Here is a 16,114-nt window from a genome sequence, read left to right as displayed (position 1 = left end):
TTTCTTCAATGATTTGTGATCTTCACTGGTGTCCATGGATTACATGAAATCTTTCCACCTTTGTCCTGGTAGGGAGAACACGTCAATGGTCATCTTGACCCCATAGGACAGCTTAAGGGTTAAAACAAAGTGTGACAGATTATAAGACACATTTTCTATTTTAGAGTTGATTTTAAGTGAAGTTTGATTAAAAAAACTGAATTAATTTTAGTTTGATTTTGCTGGCTAAGATGGACCACAAACTGTAAAATAAACATCACACTACTTCCTACTAATCTGCTCTTATTTTGAAAGGAAGTCGTAGGAGCCTTTTATTTAAAAATGTAAAACTTTCATATTTTAAAAAAGGCCCTTTTTCTCCTTTACATTAAACATGAGAAAAACAATAGTTCCTGTTTATCATATTTTCCTAAAGGATGAAGTCAGACTCCTTTTAACTCCTTTCGGGTTAAAGGTTCAGACTCCTGAATAAGATGAATGATAAAATGGAACCTTTGCTTTTAAAAATGAGGTTTAGCTACAGCTGAGGCTGCAACAATCTCATAAATGTAAACCCTTGAGTTAGTTTTATGATCACATCAGATGCATGAAAAACAAGTTTCAGGTCCTGCTGGATCAGAAACTATCAAATGTCCTGTTCGTGGAGAAAACGCCACCAAGACGAACATCCGATGCTTGTTTGGAGAACCGTTTTCCAAACTTCAAGGTGAAGCACGAATCATCAGCACCTGATCTGCAGTTCTGACAGAAACACTCAAATAAAAGGGAAGAATCAGCAAAAATTTATGTTTTAATCCAAGAATCTCTTTATTACAAAGGCTTTACAAAATACTGTACATTAGTAAACATATTCTTTCTCCATCCTGTTTATCTTACAAAAATATTTACATCTGATTTGATAAAGTTGCTTTTACAAAACCATCTTCCTGCTTTTCCCTTGGGGGGGTAACCGGATCTCCGGTTATCCTTGGGGTCCCGTGGAGACAGCATCGTCACAGCCCACCTGAGGGGACAGTTTTACGTCGTCGCCCTGAAGAAGCTGCAGAACATTCAGTGTTTTCACCCAAACCAACAAAAGAACCTCTTTTGTTGTTCTTTCCCCGCATTTTCACAACATCCTGACCGTCACTGAACCGGAGGGCGTGCACAGCTGGAAGGAAACCAAGCGCCGCCATGAGTTCTGAGGACAGACTTTTAGCTCTGAATGTGGAAAAGGACAAGTTGGTTTTTTAAGAATCAAAACAGCTTCTGGTTCTAAAAGGTTATCAAGCGACCTGCTTTGTTCTGACAGCAGGAACCAGAACTTTCAGCTGGAAAGGAATCTGGATCTGAGGCTTTTGATGAGTGAAGCCGGAAGTTTGAAGAGTCTGAGAGCAGAAACACAATCAAACCTGCCCTCTGCAGAGCAAAAGTGCAAGTGCTGGAGTCCCCCCGCCCCCCTCCCCATCACGGTTCTAGGTCAGCTTAACGTAAACATGCAGAGATGCGGCCCTGGTCCAAAGCTTCAGATGCACTTTTTACACCAATGTTTGCTGTCACCCCAAGAAAGGCAGGCTCCCTGCAGGCCTTTGCATCCCTGCAGCTGCAGACAGACTGCATACCTTTGCCTCCCTGCAGCTGCAGACAGACTGCAGGCCTTAGCATCTCTGCAGCTGCAGACAGACTGCATGCCTTTGCATCCCTGCAGCTGCAGACAGACTGCATACCTTTGCATCCCTGCAGCTGCAGACAGACTGCAGGCCTAAGCATCCCTGCAGCTGCAGACAGACTGCAGGCCTTATGCAGACAGACTGCAGGCGTTCTGCAGACAGACTGCAGGCGTTCTGCAGACAGACTGCAGGCGTTCTGCAGACAGACTGCAGGCGTTCTGCAGACAGACTGCAGGCCTTAGCATCTCTGCAGCTGCAGACAGACTGCAGGCCTTAGCATCTCTGCAGCTGCAGACAGACTGCATGCCTTTGCATCCCTGCAGCTGCAGACAGACTGCAGGCCTTTGCATCCCTGCAGCTGCAGACAGACTGCATACCTTTGCATCCCTGCAGCTGCAGACAGACTGCAGGCCTTATGCAGACAGACTGCAGACCTTATGCAGACAGACTGCATACCTTTGCATCCCTGCAGCTGCAGACAGACTGCAGGCCTTATGCAGACAGACTGCAGGCCTTATGCAGACAGACTGCAGGCCTTATGCAGACAGACTGCAGGCCTTATGCAGACAGACTGCATACCTTTGCATCCCTGCAGCTGCAGACAGACTGCAGGCCTTAGCATCTCTGCAGCTGCAGACAGACTGCAGGCCTTAGCATCTCTGCAGCTGCAGACAGACTGCAGGCCTTTGCATCCATGCAGCTGCAGACAGACTGCAGGCCTTATGCAGACAGACTGCAGGCCTTATGCAGACAGACTGCAGGCCTTTGCATCTTAAATTAAACTCAAGAATAATCCTGACAGCGCCCTCTGTTGGACCAACAGAGTTACCAGCTCCATGCTGGGATGACCCTGCAGACTCTGTCCGTACGCAGCTTTGATGTTGTCGAAAGGAACCTAATCCACAATCATCTTCATAAAACATCTGGTGTTTTTTTTCTTTTTTGCATTTACACATTTATAAAAACAAAAGCTTTAAAAGGCAAAAACCCGTAATTTCAACAAGCTTGTGAGGGAAGCGGAGCGAGATGCTAGGAGGCGTCTCTGGAGATCCAGCCGCTCTCTGTGAGGAAGGTGAGGATGCGCTTCTTCAGGACCTTGTCCAGGTAGCTGGGCAGGCGGCTTTTGGCGGGGATGCCCTGCCTCTTCTGCAGGTGGTCTTTGATGATGATGGTTTTGACCGTCAGGTATCGGGCGGGCGTGAGGTTCAGCGAGCTGCACAGCATCTTCTCTCTGTCCGACAGCAGCTCGAAGCCGGCCAGGTTCTCGATGGCCGCAAACTCGCCTTCTTTACCCTCTTCTTTAATCCCGCCTCCCAGCCCCAGCACTCCACCCACACCCCCTCCCCCGAGTCCGATCCCGGAGCCGAGGCCGCCCCCCCCTGAGCTGCCCCGTTTGGAGTTCACCACGCTCTTGTTCTCCTTTCGTTTCTCCCTCTTTTGGCGCGCTGCGTCGTATTCGTGCGACTCTTTCAGGCGCGTGATCCCGTTGCGGCGGTAGCGCTGCAGCTCGCGCACCTTGGCCCTGAGCGCACGCTCTTTGTGCATGTTCTCAAAGAAGTCCTCGAATTCCCGATGGGCCATGAACTGGCACAGAGCGCGCAGCCGCACCCGCTGCTCCTTCTCCTCCTTGGTGATCTTTCTTTTGGGCGTGGTCGGGATGGGAATGGATCCTGCCGCTGTCGCAGAGCCCACCCCCACCGCTCCGCCCACCCCAGCTCCGCCCACAGAACCCGAGCCTCCAGAGAGCCCCAGCCCTCCGGGCTTCTCCTTGTCCTTCTTGTCTCTGCCCAGGAAGACGGGCACCAGGTTGTAGTCCCGAGCGATGTTCTTCCGCCGCTGCCGCTCTCGGAGCTTGCGCACGTACATGTCCACGTGCGCGCGCTTCAGCTCGATCTCCACGTCTTCGTCGTCGTAGTTGACGGACAGCCCGCTGATGAGCTTCTCCGCGTCCTGGTCGTACTCGATTTCGTAGTCGTCTCGCAGCGGCATGTAGCCCAGCTGCTGCTGCTCGGCCAGGCTGATGTCCAGGGGGGGCAGCGGGGTGGTGAGGCTGGGGGACAGGGGGCCGCCGCTCGGACAGGTGTGGTCGGTCACGCGGTTGGGGATGCTGTCGGGGATGCACGCCTTGCCCAGGTTTCCGTGGATGTACATGGTGACGTAGTGCTCCATGACCTCCTGAGGACTGCGGGACGCCCCCACGTGAGCGGCCATGTCCTCCTGGGGGAGCACAAGACACAGGAACGATGAAGAAAACTTTGCCTCAGGACAGAAATTCAGCTCCAGGTAAAAGTAGATGCCAACTTTTAAGTCCCACTCTAAACATTGTCTTTTTCAATAGCCGGGCAAAAATGCATTCAGTCTGCCACCACTTGTTCAAGTTCTCCCTCATAAAAAGATGAGAGAGGCATGTAGTTTTAGTCATAGGTGAACCTCAACCATGAGAGACTAAATGAGGGGGGAAGAAATCCAGAAAATCACATTGTCAGACTTTTAAAGAACTTATTAGTAAATTATGGTAGAAAATAAGAATTTGGTCACCTACAAATTGCTGGCTCTCATAGACCTGGAATTTCTCCTGTGAGGGGATCCTCTGTCCTCCACTCATTACCTGTATTAATGGTACCAGTTTGAACTGGTTATCTATAGAAAGGACACCTGTCCACAACCTCAAACAGTCACTCTCCAAACTTAACTGTGGTCAAGAACAAAGAGCTGTCTAAGGACACCAGAAACCAAACTGTTGACCTGCACCAGGCTGGGAAGACTGAATCTGCAACAGCAAAGCAGCTTGAGGTGAAGAAATCAACTGTGGGAGCAATTATTAGGAAATAGAAGACACACAAGACCACTGATGATCTCCCTCCATCTGGGGTTCCTGTCAACATCTCACTCCGTGGATCAGAATGATCACAAGAACGCTGAGCAAAAACCCCAGAACCACACGGGGGACCTAGTGAACGACCTGCAGAGAGCTGGGACCAAAGTAACAAAGACTACCATCAGTAACACACGACGCCACCAGGGACTCAAACCCTGCAGTGCCAGACGTGTCCCGCTGCTAAAGCCAGTACATGTGCAGGCCCGTCTAAAGTTAGCTAGAGAGCATCTGGATGATCCAGAAGAGGATTGGGAGAATGTCCTATGGTCAGATAAAACCAAAATAGAACTTTTTGTTAAGAACTCTACTCGTCATGTTTGGAGGAGAAAGAATGCTGAGTTGAATCCACAGAACACCATAAGCATGGGGGTGGAAGCATCATACTTTGGGGCTGATTTTCAGCAAAGGGACCAGGACGACTGATCCATGTAAGGGAAAGAATGACTGGGGCGGTGCATCGTCAGATTTTGAGTGAAAACCTCCTTCCAGCAGTTGGGCATTGAAGATGAAATGGGGCTGGGTCTTTCTGCATGACATTGATCCCAAACAAACGAAGGAGTGGTTTCATAAGAAGGATTTCAAGGTCCTGGAGTGGCCTAGTCAGTCTCAACAACTCAACCCCATAGAAAATCTTTAGGGGGAGTTGAAAGTCCGTGTTGCCCAGCGACAGCCCCAAAACATCATGGCTCTAGTGGAGATCTGCATGGAGGAATGGGCCAAAATAGCAGCAACAGTTTGTGAAAATCCTGTGAAGACTTACAGGAAACGTTTGACTGCTGTCATTGCCAACAAAGGGTATATAACAAAGTACTGAGTTGAACTTTTGTTATCGACCAAATATGTGATTTTCTGCATTTTTGTTCTCATCTTGTCCCTCATACACTCATCTACTTACTTAAGAGGGAGAACTTGCACAATTGGTGGATGACTAAATGCCCCACTGTATTTTCAAAGCATAAATAGAAAGTAGCTGCTGGTTCCAAGAAGCCAAAATCCCATAGACTTCTACTGAGAAACAAACAGCCGTTACTCTGTCATTCTATTGGTCAGAATCAACATTCTTGCTCTGATACTTTTTTTTAAACATACTTTTGATCATCCTAATTTTTTCTGTAGTGTAATTTATTCAAGTAATAAACTAACCAATCAGATGCCTTAAAAAATAAAAATGAAAAGAAAGATTCTCCGGCTTTCAGTGGAAGGGGTGTGGACTTCCAACAAGCTCACTCCTGATTGGTGAGAGCGGTTGCCATCGGAATGTTGACTCAGACCAACTTGGACCAATCACTGTTGACTGACAACGTCTGGCTCCAACATGGCGACTTCCATATTGCGTAAAAATGGCGACTGAATTGCCTTAATTTAGCTGAAGTCAGAATTAAGTCGCTTTCCATGGATGAAGTCACACTCACTCAGCTCTCATGAAGAGTCAATGATTGCGCTCTGCCTTTGCCTAACAGCAGCTGGGATAGGCTCCAGCAACCCTGTGACCACAAAAAGGGGTTGATTGGGTTCAAAAAATGGATGAAACGTTTGACTTTAGTTACGGACCGTAACGGTTGTCACTGCACGTGCCGTTCACACAGTGATAGTATGTGTGCGTCGCAGTGCTGATACTTTAGATTAGAATTCGGAACCAGGAACAGGGGGACTTATCCGGACATTTGGGAGCCAACAGCATCTTACGTCTTTGGATCAACTTCACAGCTTCGTGAAAGCTACCGAGTGATACAAGTCCCCCAAAAGTACCACCTGGCAGAAATAAAGCCCGTAATAACATTATTTGATCGATCAAGAAAAACGTATCAATAATCGCCAAAGCACCTGAATAATGTCCTGTGATAATTTGATGGGAAGATGTTTCTAGAAGACAAAACACAAACGTTGATATTTGTACCTGTGATGACAAAGTTCTCCAATTGTTCTATCCAAAAATGTTATCGTTAAGACGTTGTTATTTCGGTGTTCAGAATTGAAAGCTCTACCAGATCTGTGGCCACCAGATTTGGTCTCTGGGTGTCTTGTGGTCCCAACATTAGTGAAAAGGGTTCATGAATCTGCTTTTACAAAGACAACTGGAGGAAGTTTCATTTAAAATGAACGGATTCTGCCAAAAATACTGAATCTAACCTAAAGAATTCATGTGGTTTAAGTCACAAAGTGAAGGCTGTCAGCTGGTTGGAGCCGTTTTAAGGCTCTGAACCCTAGAATGAAACGTTTCCCTCCGTGGTTCCGGGGGTTCGGTCTGCCAGGTGAACGTCTCACCTGTCAGTCACAGTCCTGCTACTTTCCAAAAAAAAACCGACACTTCTCTGTTAAGTTTAAACTATTACCGTCAAACTGTAGAGACACAAAGTTTATCAACTTATCCACCAAACCCGGAGGAGTTTATGAGGAAAAAAGCTCTAAACAGATGATGTCAGTGATGATGTACCCAGTTTCCGAAGCCGTACTGCTCGATGGCATCGAGCAGCGACTGCTCTTCCCTGCTGGTCCATCCTCCCTCCGCTTCGGGACCCCAGATCGAAAAGCGCCCGCCGTCGACCTGCTGGTAGCCGTGCCACCTCCGGTGGTTACCGATCTCTGCTCCCGCCGAGAAGCACTCCGGGCACAGGTCGATATCGGTGCACTCGGTGCACCGGAGCCGCAGGTTGGTGACATCGGCGAGGCAGTTAACGCAGTACTTTTTCCCCAGGTCGGCCATCTTGGCTGGGCTCCTGCTTCTTGTTTGTTGGAGGCGGAACCTCGCGCCTGCGCACATTGAAGCGTGCGGCGCGCGGCCCGTCATTGGCTCTTTGCCCCAGTTTCCAAGACAACGCAAACTAAACTCAAAGCGAGCTTTTTTCTCACCAGTTAGCAGTTTCTTTAGAATATTTACATTTTTCCAGCGGTTTAAACCCAAATGGAAGAATATTATTAAACATAAATATGGTGAAGGAAGAAAAAAAAGGTAAAGAAGAGGAAAATAAGGTTTCCAGCTGAAGCATCAACATCACAAGGGGACCTGATGAGCAGGAAGGTCATGGAAGAGGTTTCTGATAAAACACGTGACGTCACAAACAGCAGCAGGAGTGAGGTTCAAACCGGGTTCAAACCCGCTGCAGGGAGGGACGACAGCCCAGAGGCACAGCGAGTCCTCCAGGAGCTGGAGAAGGAGAACGAGGACCTCTCCCAGAGAAGTAGACAGCTGCAGAGGAAGCTGGCAAGATACGTCTGCAAAGCTGCAGAAGCAAACGCCAAGCTGAGGAGGAGCCCAGACCTGCCCAGGGACCGGTACGAGTACGAGGTCTGCATCCGGACCCTGAGCGCCCTGAAGCAGCAGGTCACGGCGGACTCAGAGTCCGCTCACCTGCAGGCCGAGGAGCTGAGCTCACAGCTTCAGGAGAAGCTGGAAAAGGTTGGTGTCTGCTTGAAACTGCACTCCTGCAACTTCTGACAGGAAGTCAATAGTTTGGGAGTTTACAAAAAAAAGAGTGTAGTGCAGGTACAAATGTAGATATTAAAACGTCAGATTTTTCAACAGTTTTGTCTGGATGAATATTATTTATATCCCATTTTGTCAAATGTCAAATGTGTTTCAGTAAAATAGGAGTTTTTCTGATGTTATGTTTAAAAAAAAAACTAAAAGTGTTATAAAGGTTAAAGAAAGTCTCTCATTTATTTATTTTTAGAAAATATTGATTCTAAAACAGCCAAAGATGAGTTAATGTGCAAAAAAAATGTCATTTTAACTTCAGTTCTGTTTATATGACTTTTTTTTATGTAACCACATTTCTAAATGTAAATAACTTTAGAAATGTGGTTCCATGTTTAAAATATCCACCTGTTTACTCAGTTGAGGACTTGGGGGCCCCAGGGGAACAACAGCATGGTGCCCTCTGCTGCATTTTTATTCATTTTTTCTTTAAAAATCCGAACCCATAGGGTAAAATGTCGGACAACCTCCTCACTGATCCACTTTTAGACAACATCAATGTCAAGAATCCAAATGTTTTGATAAAAATTTTAAAAACTTAAATGTAAAATAAAATGTGTTTCTTTATAAACATTATTTTTACTTGGAAAAACATTAAATTTATTAAATGCACTAATTTCATAATCCTCCACTTCCTAGAAGGAACAAATGTCTTTTCTTTTCTTTTTGTCAGGTTTTGCTAAAGAATAAAAAAACTTGAATGAAATAACAAAACAGTACAAAATGACATCTATAAAAAAAACCAAATATATTTAAAGTTACCGTTTGCTTTTCCTCCCTATGGCGTCCTTTTCTCATTTTTTTTTTACTCTTTTACTTTTTTTTCTCGCTCTTGTTATTTTATCCATCTTCCAGCACTTTTGGAGGTTTGGTAGCAAACCTCTTGCTTTCTTTAGTCCTCTTTTCCCTCTGCTTCATTTGATCACTTTTTAAAAACTGTTTTGAATCATCATTTAATCTCTGCCAGTGTTGCCAGATAGAGTCTTGGTTTTCCAGCCGAAAACTCACCTAGAAACCACCAGACCCAACAAAAAAAACAACAACCAAAATATTAATCAATGATTAATTATCAGTAATTAATCATCCATGATTTATTACTTCCTGATTTAAATGAAAGTCCAACTTTAACACATTTTTAATGATATTGCATCCACCATGTTTGCAGTTAGTCAGAGAAAAACATGAAATATTGGATTTCTATTGAACTTTACTAGCAACCACTGATGTTTTCACTTGTTTGCTCATCATGAACAAAAGTGGAAATTGTTTCTTGTATTTCGACTCTTCACGGATTTAGGTGAGATCAAATAAAAGCAAAAGTCCTCGTGAGACGTAAGAAGGAGGACTTTGATTTGTTTACACACACACATGCATTTAAAAGCAGGTGACGTTCACAGAGTATGTGAGAAAGTCATGTCAATCAGCTGAAACAGTCAGATTAGAGCGCCATTCCAATCAACCCGAACCCCTTTGATCATTAGGGAAATGTTCCAGCAGGGGGCGCCATAAACCAGTGAAAAACAATGTCTTTGTTCCTGAACTTGGCGCTAATTCTTTCCATTGGAAGGGTTTTGAAAATGTCTGTATAGATTTATAAAATAGCATATTTATTCTTTCTAGTCACGGTTATTAAGGGTTCAGCTTGGGGCCCTGGAGAGTTGGGGGCCCCAGGCGATCGCCCACCTTTGCCTATAATGTTAAGTTCGCCCCGGGGTCTGAATTAGAAAAGCTTTTAAACCTGAAACTTTTTTATGGTTTTCATGTTAGGATGATTAAAAAGCAGCATTTTTCATGAAGTGATCTGTCATGTGCACCTGCCCCAGAGCATGCTGGGAGGTTCCATGGTGCCTTCAGGTTCAGAAAGAGGTCTGCCCTCCACTAAGCTGCATGTGTGGCGTACTGAACCTCACTCTGGCATCCTGAGCCTCACTCTGGCGTCCTGAACCTCACTCTGGCGTCCTGAACCTCACTCTGGCGTCCTGAGCCTCACTCTGGCGTCCTGAACCTCACTCTGGCGTCCTGAGCCTCACTCTGGCGTCCTGAGCCTCACTCTGGCATCCTGAGCCTCACTCTGGCGTCCTGAGCCTCACTCTGGCGTCCTGAACCTCACTCTGGCGTCCTGAGCCTCACTCTGGCGTCCTGAACCTCACTCTGGCGTCCTGAGCCTCACTCTGGCGTCCTGAGCCTCACTCTGGCATCCTGAGCCTCACTCTGGCCGCTCTCTAATGTGTGAAGATCAGAAAAACTGTGTAAAAAAAAATCCACCATAAGGATTTGAAATCCTCAAAGTCCCGCTCTGAACTGTCTCTGAAGTTATTTTAAACGCGTTCCCAGTGGTCTTTTAATTATGATTTTGTTGTTTTTAGCCAAAAAAAAAAAAAAAACATGTTATTTTCTAAGTCATTCTTTCTGCAGAGCGGCATGAGTTTATTACAAATTCACCTCTGAGTTGTGATACAAAGACTGGGAGCAACATTGAAGCTTTCCAGTTCAGATGTTGGATTGAAATAAAGACGAACATGTTCTGTTTGTCTGCAAGTGGATGCATCAGAATGGAGCAGAGCAAGTAGCTTTCCGCCTGCCCAGCGTGTTTTCCACGTTACAAATAAGCTCCTTCACAACAGTTTGAATACAGAAATACTCAGAAAAGCTGTTTTAATGATAGTTTTCTTTATAAATGTCCTCCATCATGAGAAAAATGACACAAGAACATGTTAAAAACAGCTTTTTCATCAGAGTGAGTCTTTAACCCTAACCAAAATCTAACCAATATGTCCGCTTCTCTCATGTTTGGTCTGTGGAGGGGCAGTTTTTAGTTTGAACACGCCTTTTGGGAGTTTTCCTGCAAACTTTTGGCTCAGGAGTCTGCAACCTGAGGCCCCGGAGCCACAGGCTCTTTCATTCCTCCATTATGGCTCTTTGGCTTTGAAAAAAGTGCTTATCATTTCAATAAATAACAGGTTAGTTATGTTTTGTTATTTAACTTATACTTTTAAACTGAGGTGATCTTAAACTAGTAAAAAGTGACCTTTTTTTCATTTAACATGACAGTATATTGAGAGGCATTGCGATATTCCTCCAGAATTCACGTCAGATTACTTTAAAAAAATCAGATTCAGAGGGGTTTATCATTGGAATAAGTTTAAACTCATATTTTTGTCTTGGTTCCTGTTGAGGGGAAAAGTTATTCGAGTATAATTGCGAGTTAATCTACTGCTACTACTTTTTTGAGACAGGATGTATTTTATTTTAAAAGGAACTTGCATGCGCTGCTGTCAGAAGTAATATAATAGAAATGTAAGACAGTTGTTCTACAATTATTGTAAATATTTGAAATCTGCATGAATTACTGACCTTAAAAGCATAAATGAAGTGGAATGATTGAAGTGGGACTTTGCAGGTCCAAATGGCTCTTTAGTGTCAAAGGTCGCAGACCCCTGAATCGGAGTGGTAAGGCGCACGAGCGCCCTCTGCTGGCAATCACTTGCAATTACAGGACTGACGTTTCAAATCTGTGAGAAAACATGACACTGCAAAGGAAATAACAAAGGACAAAAAAAGTTGTTGTTCTTATTGTTTTCTTCCTTTAAAATTCCCTATTTAGTATTTTAGTGTTCTTGTTCACATATGACACCATCATTTCTATTGTTTTATCAGGTCTAATACTTCAGAAATGCTCCATTTGGATAATAACATTTATAGATCTTGCAGGTACAGCAGCTGGAACTGATTCTGGATGTTTCCTCCTTCACATCTCAGGTGGAAACCGAGCAGCAGGAGTTGGAGGCTCTGTGGCGCTCAGCTGTGGCGGCACTGAGCCCCCATCTGGGTGAAGAAGCAGCTCGGGCCAGGGTGGAGGCCAGCCTGAGAGCAGAGAAACTCGCACAGGACAGCCTGTCCCAAGTGCGGCTGAAGCACTTCAAGCTGACGTTAAGGATCCGCAGGCTGGAGGCGGAGCTCAGGGAGGAGGAGGAGGAGGAGTTCAACAGGGAGGTCCTGGAGGTCAAAAACCAGCAGCTGGAAGCTGAGCGGCGGCAGAAGGAACTCAGTGAAAGAAAAGCTGCAGAGATAAAACAGCTGATAAATGAGAACATCAGGGTCTCCCAGGTTGGTACAGATTCAGGTTGACATGGTCTTCTTCCACTTTGTGGATCAACAGTTTCTGTGCTGCTGTTTGAGGTCCTGCCAAAGGTGAAGGAGAAGCTCTGCCAGATTCAGGTGGAGGTCAAGAACAAGCGGCAGCAGCTGGCAGAGGTGGAGGCCGTGGTGATGGAGAAGAAGGACCTCCTGACCCGGACCAAACAGGCATGCCACCGGCTGCAGAGAGACAACCTGAGGCTGCAGGAGAGGCGAGGACTTCTGGGAAACAGGGTCCTGCTGCAGGACTTTGAGGACACTGTGGATGCTGCAGAGCAGCTGGAGAACCGCCTGGAGACTCTGGAGCTTCAGCACGCTGACATGATCTCCTGCTGTTACAAATTAAGAAACTTGATGGAATAAATGCAGACAAAATCTGTTTTGTCAACTGTTTAGTATTTCTTAAGCATAGAATAGATAGATCTGGAGGTCCCTTGAAAATATGCATGTGGTTGTATTGATCAGATCATCCCTTGAAGTGTGTGTGGTGCAAAGGTCAGGTCGGGTTGGGTCGAGTCATGTCCTAGATGGTTTGAGATGCAGGCAGGATCTGATGCAGCCTACTAGCAAATAACTGTTATTGTTGTTAAGTTTAATCCAAACGATTTAATAGTGATTTAAATAACTTTACTTTTACTAATTCTAGGAACCACAGCAGTCCTGCATTTATGAGTGAAGTGTTCTGTTTGGATGGTAAGGGACTATGAGGTCCTTAATGTAGGGCGGGGCCATACCATGTAAGGCCTTATAGGTTAACAGGAGGATCTTGAACTTGATTCTAGAATCAACTGGGATCCAGTGAAGTGAAACTAACACAGGAGTGATGTGATCTCTTCTGCTAGTTCCAGCTAACAATCTAGCTGCTGCGTTCTGAACAAGCTGGAGACTTCTTAAGGAACTCTTAGGACACGCTGCTAACAAAGAGTTACAGTAATCCAGCCTAGACGTAACAAATGCATGGATGAGTTTTTCAGCATCACTCTTAGAAAGTATATTTCTGATCTTAGTTTCTGCAGACACACATTTAAAGCTGAATGTCAGAGAAAGAACTTTTAAAATACAGAGCAAAAAAGTTTTACCAATGAAAGAAAACAACACACTTTCAAAATAGAAAGTTGAGGTTGTTTTGAGTCAGAGGTGGCACACAGGGAGGGTGGCTGTGGTTAAAGGGGGCAGATAGCTGAAGTTTCCACTCACTTCTATTGAGAGGTGCAGATGAACTGCAGCTGTGGTTGGACCAGAGGTCGGACTCTTGTAGAGAAAAAGGTGATGTTTCTGCAGCCTCCAGTGAAGATCACATCACAACAAACGGAACCCAAGGTTGAATGAATGTTTTCTGGTAATATTCATTTCATCGCATAAAAGCATGAGCTCATATTAGTAGTGAAGGATTGTCCTCTGATGGATCCCATAGTTCAGGGGTGGGCAAACCTTATGACTCGTGGGCCACATGGGGTTCTAAAATTGGATAGAAAGGACGGGCCAGGAAGAGATGTGTGGAGTGAAGAAGAAATAACATGGAGTCTGGATGAAAACATTTGGATTGAAAATTATATTTTAAAACCGAGATTTTAGATTTTTTAGGTTCAAACTTTTGTTCCCATTTTAGAGCCGATTACACCAACGGATAGTGTACCATAAGTAAAAATTGGAGAAATGCTGCACTCATGTGGTGTTTGAATGACTGGAAGAATGAAAAACAACTAATCTTCCAACACCACATGGATGATGGAGCAGGAGTCCACAAACTCTTACTTGTGAGGCCACAATAACACTTTTTCTTTAAAACTTCAAACCTCTGCTGTCTTTCTTTTATTGTGAAGGCCTTTGGTAACTTCAAGGAGTTGTAAACTGCTCTATGAATACATTTTCATTCATTCATGATCTTTTTAATAAAATAAATAACATTATTTAGGAAATAAAGCAATGAACAATTAACACTATGATTTTCGACGACAAAAATTCAGGAAAAATATACTGATACATAAAAAAACACGATAAATAGTGAATCCTCTCCCGTCATTTTCCTGCTGAGAGATTTGAGGGCTGCAGCTGCATCTGTGTCCTGCACGTCTGTTTCTCATCCATTAATAATGAAAAAAGCAAATTTCTATGTCTTCTGCTGCAGCTAAGCTTATATCTGCATTACGTTTTCACCAGAACAGAGTCCCTCGTTTGTTGCAGGAGTTATGTTCTAAAAATAACCGTGATCGGTGAAATCCACGGAGAACGATTATATGTTATGGCAGTAAAACTCCCCAGTGCCCAAATACACTTTTCTCACACAGACGTGAACATTTTCATCCTTTTCTCTCTTGTTTAAATTAACCTTCATAGAAATTAGGTCCAGGATCTTACAATGAAAACAAAGATCTGATCGATCACAGATTTCTGTAGATCTGAAGAGCTCCAGGTTTCTGTACAGGAGACACGGCATGGAGAAGATTGATTGACAAGGCCTCCAGCCAATCAGGACACAGAACAGGGTGCGCTCTTTAAAAAAAAAGCAGCATTATCGCTCCAAAGTAAAAGAATGAGCTAAACCGGGAAAGATGAACTGCAACGTAGAAAGGGAAGACTGTCTTCTGTTCTGATTGACAGGGATTTTAGAGAGTTTCAGGTTTGAACACAGACTGGAGAAGGGAGGAATAAAAGGTGATGTTCTATGCGGGTCTGGGTCGTGTGGCCAGATTTAAAAAAACAACATGGGTCTCTGATATTTTTCAGTGAACCAAGCATGGAGGCAGCCTGCAGGCCGTAGTTTGCCTACCCCTGCCATAGTCCTTTGTGCAGCTAACCAGCCTCTGCAAAGCCTTTTTCTCTGCTGCCGAGCAGCTGCAGCACCACAAGGGAGGACAGGAGGCTCAACATACAGACCTGTAGAAGGAGGTCAGGACTGAGCTCCTCATCCCAACGACCCGAGCCTCCCAAGGAAGTCAAACACTAACAGAAAAGAATTTTAAAATGCTTTAATTTTTTTTTTCAGAGAATGAAAGGCCTTCATGAAAGTGTTACACAAATAAATGACACTTAAATAAAGAAAACTGCAGATTCAGAAAAATCATGAGCACGTCTGTGTTCATGTTACGTTTCTTCAGATGAAGCGTTAAGAGGTGTGAGCAGAAGCAGGAGGACGAGCAGGCCCCACCAACATTTGAAGGATTTCTTGAACCCAGGCGGCATTCTGCTTCACGCAGATGTTGATTTTCTTTTTTGTCTCTAAACTAAAACTAAGAAAACACAAGTTTTTATTTCAGCGTTAGCAGATATTATGGGGTTAGTTAGACTCATAATCACTTCTGAGGCTATACAGAAGAGAAGAGTGCAGCACTTACATGACTCCAGGTTTGGGACAACGATCATCAGTGAGAGTGAAAGAACGGACTCTGGAGGCACTCAACGTTCCCGGGAAGAATTTGAAGCAGCAGTTGTCTGGACCGTTGGAATCTGAAGAAAACACATTTTTAGAAAGAATATGAATTTAATTAAAAAGCTTCCTTTTCGTCTGAACTCACTGTTGCAGGAGACGGTGCAGAAGAGTGCAGCTCCCAGGATGCAGAGCAGGAGGATGGCGGCGGTCCTCATGTTGATGGATTCCTCTGGAGACGATGAAGGAGAAGAAGGTGATCCTCACGGTTGATCTTTGGTTTGAGTTTGGGCTGGAGATGAGTCAGGGTTGTATTTATTAGGATCCTCAGAAAGGTGTCAGAAGAGTTAAAAAAACAAAAAGAGGGAGGTCCGTTGTGGTTTGAAAGGGGCTGATGACAAAGTTTCCGCTCGTCTCTGAAGAGGTGCAGAGGAAAAGGGTCTGTGGTTACAGCAAAGGTGAATGCATGGCGGTGGATTTCTGCAGCTGTTTGTAACCATCACACGATTTTAGACAAGCTAAAAGGAGAATTCTCACATTTAAATATTTTTCTCTGCAGGTTTGAAACATCAACAGCTGTTTTCTGTCATTACTAAAATGTTACATTT

General features: G+C 44.7%; 2 protein-coding genes across 9 annotated transcripts in view; one reads left to right on the top strand and one right to left on the bottom strand.

Annotated features, from left to right (window-relative positions):
* Window positions 1-782: 782 nt before the first annotated feature.
* On the bottom strand, window positions 783-7,315 carry tada2b (transcriptional adaptor 2B). Of its 7 annotated transcripts, XR_013651212.1 has the most exons (4): window positions 6,962-7,315; window positions 2,106-3,866; window positions 1,985-2,026; window positions 783-1,566 (listed from the first exon to the last, which is right to left on the bottom strand). XR_013651212.1 is itself a non-coding variant. In XM_023965782.2 (2 exons), exons 1-2 carry the CDS (start codon window positions 7,313-7,315, stop codon window positions 2,679-2,681), a joined length of 1,542 nt encoding a protein of 513 aa, XP_023821550.1. In that variant the 3' UTR covers window positions 783-2,678. The 7 variants fall into 7 exon arrangements, 1 of the variants encoding a protein (XP_023821550.1); XR_013651209.1 differs by having other exon boundaries at window positions 1,700-3,866; XR_013651208.1 differs by having other exon boundaries at window positions 1,985-3,866.
* A 5-nt stretch (window positions 7,316-7,320) lies between these two features.
* cfap184 (cilia and flagella associated protein 184) overlaps window positions 7,321-16,114 on the top strand; it is a 37,079-nt gene continuing 28,285 nt past the window's right edge. Inside the window, exons 1-3 of one of the 2 annotated variants that reach the window (XM_011487732.4) lie at window positions 7,321-7,924; window positions 11,762-12,109; window positions 12,182-12,527. In XM_011487732.4, the coding sequence (XP_011486034.1) occupies window positions 7,535-7,924; window positions 11,762-12,109; window positions 12,182-12,502 (1,059 nt within the window). In that variant the 5' untranslated portion in view covers window positions 7,321-7,534 and the 3' untranslated portion in view covers window positions 12,503-12,527. Of the gene's footprint in view, window positions 7,925-11,761; window positions 12,110-12,181; window positions 12,528-16,114 lie in introns of those variants that run through there. The other variant, XM_023965781.2, reaches the window with a different exon arrangement.

The sequence above is a fragment of the Oryzias latipes genome, chromosome 18 (assembly GCF_053564925.1).
Source record: "Oryzias latipes strain Hd-rR chromosome 18, Olatipes_Hd-rR_3.1".
Classification (NCBI taxonomy): Eukaryota; Metazoa; Chordata; class Actinopteri; order Beloniformes; family Adrianichthyidae; genus Oryzias; species Oryzias latipes.
The sequence above is the reverse complement of the archived record's forward strand: the minus strand, read 5'-3'. Positions and strand labels throughout refer to the sequence as shown.

Excerpts from the sequence above, each read along its gene's own strand:
- tada2b (XM_023965782.2), bottom strand. The coding sequence starts at position 7,315 with ATGACGGGCCGCGCGCCGCACGCTTCAATGTGCGCAGGCGCGAGGTTC. Across the intron at positions 3,867-6,961 it reads AGTACGGCTTCGGAAACTGG|GAGGACATGGCCGCTCACGT; the intron begins GTACATCATCAC and ends GTGCTCCCCCAG.